Source organism: Neoarius graeffei, chromosome 11, assembly GCF_027579695.1.
Source record: "Neoarius graeffei isolate fNeoGra1 chromosome 11, fNeoGra1.pri, whole genome shotgun sequence".
Classification (NCBI taxonomy): domain Eukaryota; kingdom Metazoa; phylum Chordata; class Actinopteri; order Siluriformes; family Ariidae; genus Neoarius; species Neoarius graeffei.
In genome coordinates this window covers 16,166,949-16,179,689 of record NC_083579.1, presented here as the reverse complement: position 1 = coordinate 16,179,689, position 12,741 = coordinate 16,166,949, and the positions used below count along the sequence as shown (strand labels likewise).

The 12,741-nt window shown below is 45.0% G+C and overlaps 1 protein-coding gene across 7 annotated transcripts in view; it reads right to left on the bottom strand.

Annotated features, from left to right (window-relative positions):
* The window catches only part of LOC132894137 (TOG array regulator of axonemal microtubules protein 1), a 144,001-nt gene that overhangs the window by 85,958 nt on the left and 45,302 nt on the right, over positions 1 to 12,741 (bottom strand). For all 7 annotated transcript variants that reach the window (XM_060933503.1, XM_060933502.1, XM_060933508.1 and 4 more), the window contains exons 4-5: positions 5,816 to 5,947; positions 5,371 to 5,631 (exon numbers count right to left, since the gene is read on the bottom strand). In XM_060933503.1, coding sequence (XP_060789486.1) covers positions 5,371 to 5,631; positions 5,816 to 5,947 — 393 coding nt within the window. The remainder of the gene's footprint in view (positions 1 to 5,370; positions 5,632 to 5,815; positions 5,948 to 12,741) is intronic.

The following is a 12,741-nucleotide window of genomic DNA, read 5'->3' as shown; positions in this document are numbered from 1 at the left end:
CGGAACCTCGGCCGGAGCACTCCGGGAGCAAGCCGGAGCGTGCTGCTTAATTTGAGGGGGAGCAAGCCGGAGCGCGCTCCGGCAGCTATTTACACTGGATCCGGTGTAAATAGCTGCTGGATCATAATTACAGTAAACTAGTAAATACAGTAAAGGAAAAACTTGAGACTGAAAGGTTTTAACAGTCATCCAAATGACTGAACGTAAACATTGCTACAGTAACATACTAGCTACTATGTTGTTGACATTAGCTAGCTTGACCTTCAAAATGGCGGACACCGGGGCATCATGTGAACCTGTGACGTCAGGTGAAATACCTCAATTCACCCACCTGGTAGATGCTCGTCTTACAGTGAGTTTGCAATGGCCACTGTTTTGTCATTCAGGAAGGTGGTGGGGCAAGGAAAGGTAAGGCCTGTACATGTGAAGGTGGTTGCCATTAATAATTTCCCTGTTCCAACTACCAAACCAGAACTTCGTCATTTCCTGGATATGGTGGGATATTATAGAGGTTTTTGTGCCAACTTTTCCACCATGGTTGCCCCTTTAACTAATCTGTTGAAGACTAGAGTTAAATATGAGTGGACCGCAGTCTGCAAAGCTGCCTTTAATTATGTAAAGTTGTTGTTGACCTCAACTCCTGTTCTGATGGCACCCCGATTAGATCAACCATTTCAGATGCAAGTTGACGCTAGTCATGTGGGTGTGGGTGCTGTACTTTTGCAGACAGATAAGCATGGCATAGAGCGGCCCGTTTTTCTTTTCTAAAAAGTTTAACTGTTTGGAATTAAATTATTCTGCTATTGAGAAGGAAACACTAATGCTAATATGGGGCTACAACATTTTGATGTTTACCTAGGCAGATGAGCTGTTCCCGTTACTGTTTATTCAGACCATAATCCACTGATTTTTCCTCCATTCTTTGAAAAGCACCTAATGCCCTGGGCCTCATTTCTGCAGCCCTATAATTTGCAAATTCAGCACATACAGGGCATGGATAACGTCATGGCTGACGTTTATACTGACTTGATTTAACCTCAGTTGTTATTCATTTATTTTTAATAAACATTATTTGATTATTGCTATCCATCTGTGGCCTCCCCTTCCATGTTGCTGTGCCCTGAGCCAGGCATTTGTAACAACAGAAAGACTTGAAGAGTCCTTGGCTAGCGATCAATCGCAGTGTGGAGAAGACAGATGGAATTCTCTCTGCAGCACCATCTACTGTACAGTGCTGCCGTCATGACTTATGGCAAGAAAGAGCAGCAGAATGCAGACTGGTTTGAGGCTAGCATATAAGTGTTAGAGCTGGTTATTGATGCCAAACATAGTGCACTAATCACTTATAAGCATGAGCCAAGTCTGCAAAATCTGCAGGTATTGAAAGACGCTCGCCGCAAGACCCAACAAACTGCTCATCACTGCACAAATGGCTATTGGCTTCAAATGTCAGGCGACATTCAGCTGGAATTGGACACTGGCAACATCAGGAGCATGTATGAGGGCATCAAACAAGCAACAGACAAACCAACAAAGAAGTATACACCTCTCAAATCTAAGACAGGAGAGGCAACTGCAGACAAAAAACAAACGGGTCAATGGGTCGAATACTACCTAGACCTGTACTCCACAGAAAACTCCATCACTCAAGCAGCGCTTGGCATCATTGAAGACCTGCCTGTCCTGGAAGACCTGGACACTGAACCAACTGTGGACGAACTCAGCAAAGCCATTGATGCCCTAATGTGTGGAAAAGCACCAGGACAGGACAGCACATCACCGGAGGTCCTCAAATGCGGAAAGCCAGCCTTACTAAAACCACTTTATGAGCTCCTGTGTCTGTGCTGAAGGGAAGGCAAGGTACCACAGGACATGCAAAATAGCAAGATCGTCACCCTATATAAAAACAAGGGTGACCGCAGTGACTGCAACAGTTACCGGGTTATTTCCCTGCTGAGTGCTGTGGGCAGGTTCTTCGCCTGTGTGATTCTAACCCAACTTCAAGTCCTTGCCGATCACATCTATCCAGAATCCCAGTGCGGCTTCAGGGCAGAGAGATCCACAGTTGATATGATCTTCTCTATACATCCGCTCCAAGAGAAATTTCAAGAACAATACATGCCGTTATATATCACCTTCATCAATCTGACCAAGGCATTTGACCTTGCGAGCTGGAGAGGTATGTACCAGCTGCTAAAGAAAATTGGCTGCCCCCCACAGTTGCTCAACATTATAACCTCTTTCCACGAGGACATGCAGGGTGTGGTGAGCCACAACAGGGACACCTCTGACCCTTTCTCAATCAAGAGCAGTGTGAAACAAGGATGTGTCCTTGCACCAACTCCGTTTGGCATTTTCTTCCCTTTGCTACTGAACTTCACATTCAAGTGCTTTGCCGAAGACATCAACCTACTGTACGCACAAAGCAATTGGAAGCTGTTCAACTTGGCTCGCCTAAGGGCAAAGACCAAGATTTGCACAGTCCTCATTACAGAATTGCTGTTCGCTGATGACACTGCCTTGATTTCACATACTGAGGAGGCCCTTCAGCAGCTGATCAACCACTTTGTCCATGCCTGCAGGAAGCTTGGACTGACTATCAGCATTACGAAGACCAATGTCATGGGCCAAGACATCCCTGCTCCACCCTCAATCAGCATTGACGGCGAAGTGCTTGAGGTTACTGACAACTCCGCTTACCTGGGCTCCATCAGCAGTAGCAACCTGTCACTCGATAGTGAAATCGACAAGTGGATTGCCAGAGCTGCTGATGTGATAGCAAACTGAGCAAGAGAGTGTGGACTAACAACCAGCTGACCCTGGACACCAAACTCAGTGTACCAGGTATGTGTCTTCAGCATCCCATGGCGAGATGGAGTTACCAATGCTGCCGTTCTGGAGCAAGCTGGCTCCCTGAGCATGTATCTTCTACTTTGACAGAGACAACTGCACTGGCTGGGACACATGCACCAAATGCAAGACGGCTGCATCCCAAAGGGTGTCAGGTATGGCAAGCTGGCCATAGGTTGACACCCAGTGGGCCGCCCAGCACTGCGCTACAAAGACGTTAGTAAACATGATCTAAAACTGACAGACATCGACCCAGTTAACTGGGAACAGCTTACAGGTGACCGAAGCAGCTGGTGTGGTGCTGTCTGAGAAGGTATCAAGAGGGGCGAAGAAAGACGCAACAAGCAGCTGGAAGACAGAAGGCAACACAGGAAGCAGAGACAACAAACTCATGCCTCCGATCCAAAATCCAACTTTGTCTACAGCACCTGTGGAAGAGACTGCCGTGCAAGGATTGGATTGCTGAGGCACTCCAGACGCTGCGCTCAACAGGACTGACCATGGCGCAACCATCTTTTCTTGAGATGGACAGATGCCAAAAAAAAATGCACCTGAAACCTTATTGTTTCATGTCTTGGACCTTTCTGTATTCTCTAGGTTTTCCACAGTAAACAGTCCCACAGGTTACTAGGACTTTTAACTTGAACTAGATCACCTTTTATATGAGGAGTTATTCATGTCAATGTACTGACTATACACTAACATATCAATACAGAATGTGCAGGGTTTATCATTTTTTAGAGTATAACTGTACATGAGGTACAGAGGTTTTAATGCCAATTTAACGTGCACTTGTGGCTTCTCCTAACAGATATATGCAGTGTGTCTAATATCAGTGTCTAGAACATCCTACTACTGCGATATACTTAAACTCTATCATAATTTACAGTTACAGTGGTGCTTGAAAGTTTGTGAACCCTTTAGAATTTTCTATATTTCTGCATAAATATGACCTAAAACAACATCAGATTTTCACACAAGTCCTAAACGTAGATAAAGAGAACCCAGTTCAACAAATGAGACAAAAATATTATACTTGGTCATTTATTTATTGAGGAAAATGATCCAATATTACATACCTGCGAGTGGCAAAAGTATGTGAACCTTTAGGATGAGCAGTTAATTTGAAGGTGAAATTAGAGTCAGATGTTTTCAATCAATGGGATGACAGTCAGGTGTGAGTGGGCACCCTGTTTTATTTAAAGAACAGTGATCTATCAAAGGCTGATCATCACAACACGTTTGTGGAACTGTATCATGGCACGAACAAAGAAGATTTCTGAGGACCTCAGAAAAAGCGTTGTTTATGCTCATCAGGCTGGAAAAGGTTACAAAACCATCTCTCAAGAGTTTAGACTCCACCAATCCACAGTCAGACAGATTGTGTAGAAATGGAGGAAATTCAAGGCCATTGTTACCCTCCCCAGGAGTGGTCGACCAACAAAGATCACTCCAAGAGCAAGGCATGTAATAATCGGCACGGTCACAAAGGACCCCAGGGTAACTTCTAAGCAACTGAAGGCCTCTCTCAATGTTAATGTTAATGTTCATGAGTCCACCATCAGGAGAACACTGAACAACAATGGTGTGCATGGCAGGGTTGCAAGGAGAAAGCCACTGCTCTCCAAAAAGAACATTGCTGCTCGTCTGCAGTTTGCTCAAGATCATGTGGACAAGCCAGAAGGCTATTGGAAAAATGTTTTGAGGATGGGTGAGACCAAAATAGAACTTTTTAGTTTAAGTGAGAAGCATCATGTTTGGTGAAAGGAAAAGACTGCATTCCAGCATAAGAACCTTATCCCATCTGTGAAACATGGTGGTGGTAGTATCATGTTTTGGGCCTGTTTTGCTGCATCTGGGCCAGGACAGCTTGCCATCATTGATGGAACAATGAATTCTGAATTATACCAGTGAATTGTAAAGGAAAATATCAGGACATCTGTCCATGAACCCAAGAAGAAGGTGGGTCATGCAGCAAGACAACGACACGAAGCACACAAGTCGTTCTACCAAAGAATGGTTAAAGAAGAATAAAGTTAATGTTTTGGAATGGCCAAGTCAAAGTCCTGACCTTGATCCAATCGAAATGTTGTGGAAGGACCTGAAGTGAGCAGTTCATGTGAGGAAACCCACCAACATCCCAGATTTGAAGCGGTTCTGTACGGAGGAATGGGCTAAAATTCCTCCAAGCTGGTGTGCAGGACTGATCAACAGTTACTGGAAATGTTTAGTTGCAGTTATTGCTGCACAAGGGGGTCACAGCAGATACTGAAAGCAAATGTTCACATACTTTCGCCACTCACATATGTAATACTGGATCATTTTCCTCAATAAATAAATGACCAAGTATAATATTTTTGTCTCATTTGTTTAACTGGGTTCTCTTTATCTACTTTTAGAACTTGTGTGAAAATCTGATTATGTTTCAGGTCATATTTATGCAGAAATATAGGAAATTCTAAAGGGTTCACAAACTTTCAAGCACCACTGTATGTGAGAATTTTTCCGTAATGCCATCACCATTATTATTCCTCCATGGACTGGGCACCCTGCGATGTGGGCTCATCTCTCGATTGTTGGGCCATGTGTTGGACATTGAGAGGGTGGAGTCAGCCTGGCATCTGCGGGACAGTGTGGGAGTTAACTGGACCCTTGGCAGCGTGGTCAGAGGGTAAGAGGGCAGCAGAAAGGAGCCAGGGGGAGTGGTATTGGACGGAAGAGAAACAATACGCTCCACATTGGGGTTTCCAGACCCGAGCAGCTGACCCATCCTGGGAACACCTGCAACGGAGAGAGCATACAAGTATGAATCGTGTTTGAAATCATGCGTGCAAAGACCCCCCCCATGGATAATCCCTGACTGACTTAATTCTAATGCTATGTGACCACCACAATATTCCACACAGAGCGTCTAAAACCAAATCAAAACAAGCTGACTAATTTGTGATTAACATCCGTGAGTCACCTTTCTCAGCGTCACTGGAGCTGGCGACTTTGAAAATATCTGGGTTCGAGTCGAGGCTGCCACTTCTGCGACGTCTGTCTGCAGTTTCTCTCCTCTGGCCAGAAGAGTGTGACTGAAGCGGTTCTACTAATCCTAAATTACATAAGAGAGAAAATCTGTCTTCATTACCAGTATACTGCATGTAAATAAAGTGCTGCAAACAACGACAGAAGTTTCAGATCTGAATGAAGGAGTTGTCATTGAAGGATCAGCAGTGGACTCAAACTTTACCAGCTGACCAATAATTAAGTTTGATCAATGCCAGATATGGGAATGAGGAATAAACTGTAAACCCCAATTCAACAGCCATTATTTGCTTTCTACGCACCACACACACACACTTTCCATTCAGACATCTGGTTTATTTTCAAAGGAATCTGGGATTATTCTTGGGGTCTGACAGACAGCCATGTTGGGGGGCTTTAGTGCCCTCGTAAATGAAATGCTAAGGTACAAAGACTCCTTCATAAAGTTCCTCATGACCCACGTGGACCAGCGACATGTAAAAGCTGTAAAAATGTAAAAGACTATTCATGACAATTAAACTGAATACATTTGCTGACTTGTACATGTTTATGTGAAACTTGCCTTCTTTGTATAATAATAGATTAGTCGAGCTACATTTTATGTCATGTCTTCTTTTATTACCTGAATGTCTTTGGGCTTGTTTTAAAGAAAACCCTAGGAGCATTTTAAGAAAATTCTACACAAGATCAAGTTAAACATCAGCTGAGCACAAGCCTGAATATGGATTGTTTCAATTTATGCCACGAACTCTGAATTCAACCCAGTGTTTGTTCAGTTTGGGGACATGCTCAGTCTAATCTGAATCTCATAATTGCACTTAATATAAATTGTCTGTCTACAAAAGTGTCTCAAGTGAATTTCACATGCTGGTTAAAACCCACCAGAGTGACAGTGGTTTTATAGATTCCGTTCATATTGATTGCACAATTGTGCATCCACTGTCATAACTAGCTCAATTAAATGTACAGTGGGGCAAAAAAGTATTTAGTCAGCCACCAATTGTGCAAGTTCTCCCACTTAAAAAGATGAGAGAGGCCTGTAATTTTCATCATAGGTACACTTCAACTATGAGAGACAGAATGGGGGGAAAGAATCCAGGAAATCACATTGTAGGATTTTTAATGAATTAATTAATTGGTAAATTCCTCGGTAAAATAAGTATTTGGTCACCTACAAACAAGCAAGATTTCTGGCTCTCACAGACCTGTAACAACTTCTTTAAGAGGCTCCTCTGTCCTCCACTCGTTACCTGTATTAATGGCACCTGTTTGAACTCGTTATCAGTATAAAAGACACCTGTCCACAACCTCAAACAGTCACACTCCAAACTCCACTATGGCCAAGACCAAAGAGCTGTCAAAGGACACCAGAAACAAAATTGTAGACCTGCACCAGGCTGGGAAGACTGAATCTGCAATAGGTAAGCAGCTTGGTGTGAAGAAATCAACTGTGGGAGCAATTATTAGAAAATGGAAGACATACAAGACCACTGATAATCTCCCTCGATCTGGGGCTCCACGCAAGATCTCACCCCGTGGGGTCAAAATGATCACAAGAACGGTGAGCAAAAATCCCAGAACCACACGGGGGGACCTAGTGAATGACCTGCAGAGAGCTGGGACCAAAGTAACAAAGGCTACCATCAGTAACACACTACGCCGCCAGGGACTCAAATCCTGCAGTGCCAGACGTGTCCCCCTGCTTAAGCCAGTACATGTCCAGGCCCGTCTGAAGTTTGCTAGAGAGCATTTGGATGATCCAGAAGAGGATTGGGAGAATGTCATATGGTCAGATGAAACCAAAATAGAACTTTTTGGTAAAAACTCAACTTGTCGTGTTTGGAGGAGAAAGAATGCTGAGTTGCATCAAAAGAACACCATACCTACTGTGAAGCATGGGGGTGGAAACATCATGCTTTGGGGCTGTTTTTCTGCAAAGGGACCAGGACGACTGATCCGTGTAAAGGAAAGAATGAATGGGGCCATGTATTGTGAGATTTTGAGTGAAAACCTCCTTCCAGGGGCGGCACGGTGGTGTAGTGGTTAGCGCTGTCGCCTCACAGCAAGAAGGTCCGGGTTCGAGCCCCGTGGCCGGCAAGGGCCTTTCTGTGTGGAGTTTGCATGTTCTCCCCGTGTCCGCGTGGGTTTCCTCCAGGTGCTCCGGTTTCCCCCACAGTCCAAAGACATGCAGGTTAGGTTAACTGGTGACTCTAAATTGACCGTAGGTGTGAATGTGAGTGTGAATGGTTGTCTGTGTCTATGTGTCAGCCCTGAGATGACCTGGCGACTTGTCCAGGGTGTACCCCGCCTTTCGCCAGTAGTCAGCTGGGATAGGCTCCAGCTTGCCTGTGACCCTGTAGAACAGGATAAAGCGGCTAGAGATAATGAGATGAGATGAACCTCCTTCCATCAGCAAGGGCATTGAAGATGAAACGTGGCTGGGTCTTTCAGCATGACAATGATCCCAAACACACCGCCTGGGCAACGAAGGAGTGGCTTCGTAAGAAGCATTTCAAGGTCCTGGAGTGGCCTAGCCAGTCTCCAGATCTCAACCCCATAGAAAATCTTTGGAGGGAGTTGAAAGTCTGTGTTGCCCAGCGACAGCCCCAAAACATCACTGCTCTAGAGGAGATCTGCATGGAGGAATGGGCCAAAATACCAGCAACAGTGTGTGAAAACCTTGTGAAGACTTACAGAAAACGTTTGACCTCTGTCATTGCCAACAAAGGCTATATGACAAAGTATTGAGATGAACTTTTGTTATTGACCAAATACTTATTTTCCACCATAATTTGCAAATAAATTCTTTAAAAATCAGACAATGTGATTTTCTGGATTTTTTTTCTCATTTTGTCTCTCATAGTTGAGGTATACCTATGATGAAAATTACAGGCCTCTCTCATCTTTTTAAGTGGGAGAACTTGCACAATTGGTGACTGACTAAATACTTTTTTGCCCCACTGTATACTTAAAGAAATACACTCACCAACTGTTTTTCATTAGTGCTGATTTGCAATTAGTATTACATGAAACCAAAAACAGGCACATCTGCCGAGACTCAACACAAGTGCTGAGCACAGACAGTGTTGAGTAAACCTCAAGTGCATGTGGGTGGTCATGGTGTTCTAATCACAAATTCAACAATGGACGATGAAATGAATTCAATTCATTTTAGTTAATTCATGTTCAGATTATTTCCTATCTGGTTCAAAAATGCACACACGTTCTACATGGTCTTCAGGCTTCAGCACAGCTTTACAATCGTTTTGAAGGTCCTGAGATTCATTCTAAAAAAATTCTCCAAACAGCACTGCATGACACAAACTGTAATGCTGTGGAAGAACTGACACAAACTAACCCACAATCTCCAAACAACACAGTACAGAATGGACCAACGGACACTATCCAGTGTTTCCCGAGTTTACTGGCTTGGGTTTGCTGGATGAGGATGGGAGGATGGTCACCTACAGGACCCCTCCCCGGGGCTCCTATTACAGAGCATTTGGACCTGAACAAACAGTTAAAGGAGTCATATGTAAGTCTTCACATTTATTTTAGAACAATAATTATAACAATTTTTACAAACAAAACTCTTTTTTTTTTTTAATTCAAATTGGATCAAAGCCACTGATTCTGTGGCGAGTCCAGTGCTGAGGTCTATTTGCTGTATTCAGGTCTCTCTTGCAAAAGAAAACTTGATCTCCATTAAATGACTTGATTAAATAAAGATTGTACATAAATGACAGAATATTTTGGAGGAAAGTTCATCGCTTCAGTAGAGTTACACAAACTTGGCAAGGAGCACTGAAGATATTCTGGAGACTCAGGGTAGCCTCACTACTAACACACTTCATTTTGGGTTTAATTTGTCACCCATCTGTACCACAGCCTCTTATACCTCATTGCTCGAGTCTATAATTTGTAATTCGCTCACCTCGCCACTCTCTACATGCTGTCCCTGCTCCCTGCCCGTCACCTGGGGCGGCTGTCCCTGCTCCCTGCCCGTCACTTGGGGCGGCTGTCCCTGCTCCCTGCCCGTCACCTGGGGCGGCTGTCCCTGCTCCCCGAACGTCAACTGGGGCAGCTATCCCTGCTCCCCGCCCGTCACCTGGGGCGGCTGTCCCTGCTCCCCGCCCGTCACCTGGGGCGGCTGTCCCTGCTCCCCGCCCGTCACCTGGGGCGGCTGTCCCTGCTCCCCACCCGTCACCTGGGGTGGCTGTCCCTGCTCCCCGCCTGTCACCTGGGGTGGCTGTCCCTGCTCCCCGCCTGTCACCTGGGGTGGCTGTCCCTGCTCCCCGGACGTCACCTGGGGCGGCTGTCCCTGCTCCCTGCCCGTCACCTGGGACGGCTGTCCCTGCTCCCTGGACGTCACCTGGGGCGGCTGTCCCTGCTCCCCGGATGTCACCTGGGGCGGCTGTCCCTGCTCCCCAGACGTCACCTGGGGTGGCTGTCCCTGCTCCTCGGACGTCACCTGGGGCGGCTGTCCCTGCTCCCTGGACGTCACCTGGGATGGCTGTCCCTGCTTCCTGGATGTCACCTGGGATGGCTGTCCCTGCTCCCTGCCCGTCACCTGGGGCAGCTGTCCCTGCTCCCTGCCCGTCACCTGGGGCAGCTGTCCCTGCTCCCTGCCCGTCACCTGGGGCAGCTGTCCCTGCTCCCTGCCCGTCACCTGGGGCAGCTGTCCCTGCTCCCTGCCCGTCACCTGGGGCAGCTGTCCCTGCTGAGTTACAGACACAAGAAATTATTTCCAAATAAAAATACTTTCATGAATGAGTGTTGTACTGTAGTGATTTAGAGATTAAAGTGGCATATGAACCATTTAGGGGCAGCACAGTGGTGATGTGGTTAGCACTGTCACCTCACAGCAAGAAAGTTCTGGGTTCAAGCCCAGTGGCCAATGGGGTCCTTTCTATGTGAAGTTTGCATGTTCTCCCTGTGTCTGTGTGGGTTTCCTACGGGTGCCCTGGTTTCCCCCACAGTCCAAAGACATGCAGGTTAGGCTAACTGGTGGCTCTAAATTGACTGTAGGTTTGAATGCGAGTGTGAATGGTTGTGTGTCTTTGTGTAAGCCCTGTGATGACCCGGCAACTTGTCCAGGGTGTACCCTGCCTTTCGCCCATAGTGAGATGGGATAGGCTCCAGCTTGCCCGTGACCCTGCATAGGATAAGCGGTTATGGATAATGAATGGATGGATGGATGGATGGATGGATGGATGGATATGAACCATTTATAGTTCTAATTGATTTATAATTCTAATCAGAAAGTCACTACTCTGCTTTACATGTTGAGTGAAGAAGTACACTAGTAGACTGACTGCTCATTTGAAATAACGTTAAAAAAAATCAGTTTCTATGGCTAGCGAAGTTGAAGATGTTTACAAAGTGATATCATATGCCAACATAATCTCATAATGAATATTCGTAACAATGTTAGCTAACTTAATATAGAGTGTGTCTGAACACATCACTCACACTTTTTTTTTGGGGGGGGGAGGGGAATGTCCTCCATCTTTTGCTGCTTGGGGGGTTCTGACACTGCTAACTATTGTTTGAATCAAAATCATTTTTGAGAACACAAGAGGGGAGCACAGTAGAGAGAAAACTGGCAGCTTGAGCAGGAGATGTTTCTGCATGGTCCTAGTGCCTGCACTCTCTCCTGTTTTTGAACAGGCACTCTTTCCGCATGGTCCTAGCACCTACACACGTTTTTTTTGGGGGCCGAGCACCGAACGGTGTGAAGACCCTATTGTATTTTGAAGGAAAACAATAGGGTCGAGCACCATTCGGTGCGAGACCCTATTTTTTTCGAAGGAATCTTATTATTATTATTATTATGCCGTGTTTGGCCTTATTTGAGGCATTTCCCATGCACGAAAACTCATGAAATTTGGTATACACATCAGTCATTGTCACCGCTACTCAGCCACAGACTTTTGGCCCCGGGCATGGCCCAGGGACTTTATAGCGCCCCTTTTCCAGTTCCCATTGAAATGAATGGGTAGAACTTTTGAATGATGATGTCATAAGGCCATTTGGAGTGAAATTACACATGGTCATTTTTAACATAGTCCTCCTAGACGGTTCATCAAATTCATGTCAAACTTGGCAGACATGATGCCAAGATATTGCTGAAGTTGAATTGCTAAGGGATTTTGATATGTTGTAATATGTTGAAATACTATAACATATGCCAAGATATTGCTGAATGTTGAACTTGATATCTTGTAATATGATTCTGATTCTGATACTCTTTAGCCGTTATGGGCCTGTCTGGTATGGCGCTACCAATTGGCCAAGGAAAGAATAGGGTTTTGAATCTGTGTGTTTTGACACATGATGAATTTTAACATGCTCCTCTTAGACGGTTCATGAGATTCATGTGAAATTTGTTATACGTGATGCCAAGATGTCGCTGATATTAAATTGCGAAGGGATTTTTGATATCTTGTAATATGTTGAAATGGCCTTATGATTTTAATATCTTGCCACATAAACAGGAAACGTATCAGAAAGCCACAGTGCATTGACTGTATGGTCGGACACTTCTTACTTCAATAGATATTATGATTATTATGATAACCTGACGCCCAATGGGCCTGCCTGTTATAGCGCCACCACCTGGCCAAGCAAGAAATGTGCCAGACATTGGCAATGCCTTAACTGATTGATCTGACACTTTACAAAATATTGTGTATTATGATTGTGATGATATTCACATGTGTAATTCAGATGCCTAGCACAGCGCCACCATCTGGCCAAGCAGGAAATGGGGAAAAATGTTCAATTCATTGATGGATTGATCTGAAACTTTACAAAATATTGGATATCATGAGTCTGATGATATAACATATACAATTCTGT